Genomic DNA, 5,931 nt, shown 5'->3' with positions numbered 1-5,931 from the left:
GGTGAGTAGCTGAAGGGGACAGCACTTGGTTCAGAAATTAAATATCATGGTTTGTTAACAACTCAGAAAATGACCTTTGAATTCATTACCTACAGGAACCAGATTGTCTGTGCACCTCAGGATGGAAAATTAGGCATGAACACCAAATATTTGACTTTTTTTTTCTTTGTTTCTCTAAAAAGACCAAATTTCATTTTATTTTGTTTTGTTTTGAAGAGGGGAAATATATATATATATATATATATATATGAAAGTGGGTGGGTTTTATTGCTGCCCTGAAGAAAAACTCCAGTGTAGCCTTGAAGTTCTACTAGGAAACTGCAGAATTTAGGTTTTATCAAGGAGAAAAAACATGAACTTGATCTCTGTAGAGACAAAACCCTGAAAGTATTTAAAAATATAGATGGAAAGGCTCTAAGAGGCTTCCCAGTGCATATTTAGGAGCATCCTCAGGTGCAGAGAAGCTGCAAAGAGCAGGAGATCCCAGAGCCAGAGCAGAAAAGTTTGAGTTTTGAGCTCTGCCAGACCTGGCTGATTATCCCTGAAAATTCTTTTGAACTGAGAGCAGCTGAGAGGTTTTGCTCTGTGAAAAGTGCTTTAGGAAAGAAGAAAAGAAGGATTATCAGCTGTAGAGGGTTAAGAATAAAAAGCAAAAATAGAGCTCAGTAAATGCACTTGGTGTTGGCAGTTCCAAGGTGTATCTGCTCAGGCAGATTCAGGGAAGGTTACAGGGAAAGAACAAGAAGAATTCAATTTCTTTGGATTTTTTTTTCCAGATTTCCTGGTTTTTTTTCTGTTGTTTAAGGTCCGATGGGCCAGCAGGTGAAATTAAAGAAATCCAAAGCAAAGAGCCAGGTGGAGGGAAGATCCTGCAGGTGACATTTATCTGATGAACTCCTCCTCAGAGGTGCAGGACGTGTCTTCTTCTGTGCTTTCCTCCAGAGCTGGCAGGTTGCCCCACTGCAACACATTCACACCTGGTGGGAAGGAGACAAAGGAGGAGGGGAAAAAAGATATTTTTGGATCGTGACTTTATTTTGAAGTTGCACAACTGTCGATTTTGAGAGAAAATAATCCCTGCAAAACCCAGGAAGTCACGTTCAGGGTGAATAAATCTATTTTCTATCTTCCTTCAAAGTGATCTTGGGAGTGTTACTGTTTATTTTTTTTTCAGCCCAATTCAGAGGGTAAATATTTATACAACCAATTACATAAATATAATATAACAGAAATATTATTTATATTAACATGTTAAGAAGAAGAAATTTTAAAGTTTTAGATTTTAAGATACAAGAGAAAAAATAGATTTAAGACAGAAAAAAATAAAAGTAAAAAAAAAGGTAAACAAGAAGTTGAGAACGCAGAACTGTAAGTTTGTGCTATAACATGATTAGCTAAGAAAACTTACACTGTAGCATAAGTCTATAAGACAAAATATTTAAAAATTAAGTTAAAAACATAAATATTTTTGTTAGCAGTGTTTTATTAATCACTCTTTAAAAAGCCTTGTAATTAAGGATCTTTTAACCTTCTGAACCATGCAGTAAAGATGGAAGCCAAACTCACCCTTTCTATGTAAAAAAAAAAAGCAAAATAAATCTCATCATCTAAAAAACTCAAAAGTTCCACCTCTAACTCATTCAAAACTCCTCCAAAAATCCCCCAGTAAAGCCATCCCCACCACTATAAATAGCCCTGTTTTTATCCTGGTGGTGGCCTTGCTGCAGAAAACCCTGACTGGTGCCCGCAGAGAGGGAGGTGCAGAGCGATTTACACCGAAATTTCCATCCACAGCTGCCTCCCCCCAACGAGTGCTTTTCTAGATTAGCAACACTTCCTCCACATGCCAGCCTGCTCCATCTGCTGGGGCTAAACTGGGATGGTTTGGGTGAGGAAGGGCTGCTCATCACCTCCCTGGAGGGAAGGGAAGGGGTGCTCATCACCTCCATGGCTTGCAGAGAAAGGGAAAGAGAAGGTATGCTCACCACCCTCCTGGTTTGAGAGGAAGGGAAGAGGTGTTCATCCCTGGTTTGGATGGAAGAGAAGGGAAGGTGGCCTCATCACCTCCCTGGTTTGAGGAAGGGAAGGTGTGTTCATCACCTCTATGGTTTGAGAGGAAGGAAATCATCCTCCTCTTCCTCGTCCAGAGGAGGCAACGAGGCTGGTGATGGGTTTGGAACACAAACCCTGTGAGGAACCCCTGAGGGAGCTGGGGGTGCGGGAAGGGAAGGGGTGCTCATCACCTCCATGGCTTGCAGAGAAAGGGAAAGAGAAGGTATGCTCACCACCCTCCTGGTTTGAGAGGAAGGGAAGAGGTGTTCATCCCTGGTTTGGATGGAAGAGAAGGGAAGGTGGCCTCATCACCTCCCTGGTTTGAGGAAGGGAAGGTGTGTTCATCACCTCTATGGTTTGACAGGAAGGAAATCATCCTCCTCCTCCTCGTCCAGAGGAGGCATCGAGGCTGGTGATGGGTGTGGAACACAAACCCTGTGAGGAAACCCTGAGGGAGCTGGGGGTGCTCCCCTGGAGAAAAGGAGACTCAGGGGTGCCCTCCTCACTCTGCACAGCTCCTGAAAGGTGCCTGTGCTCAGCTGGGCTGGGCTCTTTCTGCAGGCACTGACAGAGCCAGAGCACACAGCCTCCAGCTGCACCAAGGGAAATTCAGGTTGGGTATTAGGAAAAAGTTTTTCACAGAAAGGTGATAAAGTTCTGGAATGGCTGCCCGGGGCGGTGGTGCAGTCACCATCCCTGGTGTGTTTAACCAAGCCTGGATGTGGCACTGGGGGCCAGGGATCAGCTGGGGTGTTGGAGCTGGGCTGGACTCAGTGATCTTTGAGGTCTCTCCCAGCCTGGTCATTCTGTGATGGGAGATGAGGATTTTAGGGAAAGGGAAGGAAACCAAGGTGTCCCTCACCAGAAGGGTCCAGCCTGTTGATGCCAAACACTGCCTGGCTGTGGAACATCCAGAGGTGGCCGTTGTTGCAGGACAGCAGGCAGGGCTTGCAGGGACAGATCACGTGGTAGCCAACGACATTCCCACTGGAAAGGCAAGGGAAAGAGTGAGCCTGGGGAAAAGGTGGATCTGGGTGGCTTTTTGCAGCTCCAGTTAAAGAGCCCCAGTGGCAGAGCATTATGTAATGCTGGTGTTTTGATAGAGTTAAGGGAACGGGGCGAAACAAGTATCTTAAATATTTAGGGAACATCTGTTGGGAGTTACAGAATATCTGGGTTTTAGATCTTTGGCACACAGAGAAGCGTTTAGTAACCTAAATTGTGTAACCCAGATTAGTTTACATACCAACAAATGCTGGTGGATTTCTTTATTTGTTTTCCTTAGGAAGGGCAGTGATTCCAACCAGCAGAGAAGTTCCTCACACCCAAAACTCACCTGTACACAAGCACCCTGCACAGGAGGCTACCAGCAGCAGGAATGATGCAACTGAGAATTATGGAATGATTTGGGATGGAAAGGACCTTAAATCTCATTGAGTTCCACCCCTGCCATGAGCAGGGACATCTTCCACTGTCCCAGGGTGCTCCAACCTGGCCTTGGACACTTCAGGATGGGGATGGGGCAGCCACAGCTTCTCTGAGCCAGATTACTGACCTTTATCAACTCTCCTAGACTGAAACCATAACAACCATTTATCCATTTTTATGTGCTCCAATGAGATATTTCTGTTTCTCTATTTCTATCTATAAACCAAAATATTGTGTCCCTATCACAACCCACCCCCCCACCCTCAGTTGTTCCAGTCTGAGAAAGGTAAAAGTCTTGATCAGGGAGCTGAAAGAATTCTCTCAGATAACTGTGAGCTATTTGAGAGTTGTTGTTTTCACCCTTAAATATCAGGCATTAATAAGGAGGATAAAAGAACTCCAAGAACTTTAGCGACAGCATGTTCCATCTGCTCCCAACAACCCAATCTGCCAAGAGGATGTTCTATTAATTAGAGTATGAGTAACTGCTTCTTGCTGGGGCCTTATTCACAGAGAAATCTCACTGTTGAGGCACACATTTCATTGGGCAGGTGGCACACAAGCTTTCAGGAGACTCAGCCTCCTGAAAATACTGTCACATTTCCACTGGGGACTCACAGAAATACCCTTACTCAGGCCGAGTTTCTCCCCAGCAGCATTAAATTTGCTCCAGGGAAGGCAAGCTGTTCCTCCAGCCACAGCTCCTGTGCTGCAGGAGGTGACAGCGAGGAGGGGACACGGGGCTGGGACACGGCAGGGACACCAGCTGTGAGCTCACCACTTCAAGCAGGCGATGTTCTTCAGTTTGCACTTGCAGATCTCAGTGAAGTAGCAGCTCCCGATGAAATCCACGGTTCTGCAGGAAGGAAAGGGACACAGGTGTGGAGCTGTGGCGATCACAACCTCAGGGTCACAATAACACCGGGCTGAAGTCACCACAAAATGATGCTGCCATTGGCCCTGTGTGGTTTAAACCACAAGGTTCTACTTTCCTTTTGACTCTCAGCCCCACTCATATGGAAACTTTAACAAGAGACCCATGTGACATTGCATGAGTATCAAAAATCTTCTTAAAATAGCCCAGAAAAGCAGAGTTTGCTCTGTGCTCAGGGGCTCTCGGGCTCAGTGTGGCACTGTCACTCAGAGCCCTGATTTGGGACATTGCTGCCAAATCCCAGCTCAGAAACAGAACAATACCTCTGGGATGTTTAAACCCAAACCTGTGATTCCTTATCTCCTCTCCAACCCATACTTTCTGATTACCATGTCATTTCACAACCTGATTTCCTTACTATTCAAATCTGGCTATGGGAAAGCAGCAGAGCCGAACCGGGGGAGAGTGCTGGCAGCAGTGACAGATCAGGTTTGTTCTGTTTGCTGGCCTTTATTTCAAATTCTAATCCTCCCTTCGGGAACGAGCGGGAGGAGCTTCCCGTGCCTGCTGAGCCCGTGTCACCCCTAAAAAAAAAAATTGGAGTTTGGGTTTGCCCTGCACATCCTCGTTTTTTGTGCCCTGCCGTGGATTCCCGGGGCTGGGGATGCAGGGATGGGGTGACCCCTGCTCTGCAGGGCTCAGCGGGATCCGTGTCCCCGGGCTGGCAGCGCCCCGTGCCCCGGTGGGACCCGCCCTTCCCCGCTCCCGGCGCTTACCCCGAGGGCGGGATGTCGGTGGAGTAGAGGTCGGTGTCGGTGTCGGCCAGCAGCACCGCCCGCATGCCCCGCCAGCTCAGCACCTGCCGGCAGAACCGGCAGCACAGCACGCTCACGGAGCGCTCCTCGAACGGGCCGCCGCTGGACGACATGGCTGAGCCCGCTCCGCTCCCGTCCCGGTGCCGGTCCTGTCCTAGTGAGTCCCGGTTCTGTCCCTGTCCCGATCCTGTCCCTGTCCGGTCCCGGTCCCGGTCCCGGTCCTGTCCTAGTGAGTCCCGGCTCTGTCCCTGTCCCGATCCTGTCCGGTCCCGGTCCCGGTCCCGCTCCGGCGCCAACAGCCACGCTCCCACCTGTCAGTTTGAATTCCCGACCGCGCCCTCCCATTGGGTGCCGCAGGCCACGCCCACCCCCATTGAAAAATCCGGTGGCACCACCCCTCCCGCCTGGCTATTGGTGGAAAGGCGCGCCGTGCCTCCATTCTATTGGTCATATCTGCTGTCATTCATATTCTCGTCCCGCCCCTGCACCGCCCTCCGCCGACGGGGCGGTGCCACGGGCGCCAAGCGGAGGGAAGAGGGGGCGGGCTCATCTTGGAGACGGCCATGTCTGATTGGTTGGGACACCCGTCGCTCATACCCAGCGCTCTGCGCTCATTGGCCGAGCCGCTGGGCGGGGCGGGGCGGTGGCGGGCCGGTTCGGGGGACCGGGCGGCGGGCGCCAGCGGCCGGAGGACGCCCGGCTGCGGGAGGCGGCTCCGCAGCGCCCAGGTAATGGCCCCGCCCGGCCGCCCGACCCCCCGCC

The 5,931-nt window shown here is 49.7% G+C and overlaps 2 protein-coding genes across 5 annotated transcripts in view; one reads left to right on the top strand and one right to left on the bottom strand.

Annotated features, from left to right (window-relative positions):
• Positions 1-689: 689 nt before the first annotated feature.
• On the bottom strand, positions 690-5,282 carry FAM72A (family with sequence similarity 72 member A). The gene is made up of 4 exons (XM_041460523.1): positions 5,131-5,282; positions 4,259-4,336; positions 2,915-3,039; positions 690-977 (listed from the first exon to the last, which is right to left on the bottom strand). Exons 1-4 carry the CDS (start codon positions 5,280-5,282, stop codon positions 883-885), a joined length of 450 nt encoding a protein of 149 aa, XP_041316457.1. The 3' UTR covers positions 690-882.
• A 541-nt stretch (positions 5,283-5,823) lies between these two features.
• The window catches only part of SRGAP2 (SLIT-ROBO Rho GTPase activating protein 2), a 107,078-nt gene continuing 106,970 nt past the window's right edge, over positions 5,824-5,931 (top strand). For all 4 annotated transcript variants that reach the window (XM_041460487.1, XM_041460484.1, XM_041460488.1 and 1 more), the window contains exon 1: positions 5,824-5,897. The gene's annotated coding sequence lies outside the window, so the exon portion shown is untranslated. The remainder of the gene's footprint in view (positions 5,898-5,931) is intronic.

Source organism: Pyrgilauda ruficollis, unplaced genomic scaffold, assembly GCF_017590135.1.
Source record: "Pyrgilauda ruficollis isolate IOZ18807 unplaced genomic scaffold, ASM1759013v1 scaffold144, whole genome shotgun sequence".
NCBI lineage: Eukaryota > Metazoa > Chordata > Aves > Passeriformes > Passeridae > Pyrgilauda > Pyrgilauda ruficollis.
The sequence above is the reverse complement of the archived record's forward strand: the minus strand, read 5'-3'. Positions and strand labels throughout refer to the sequence as shown.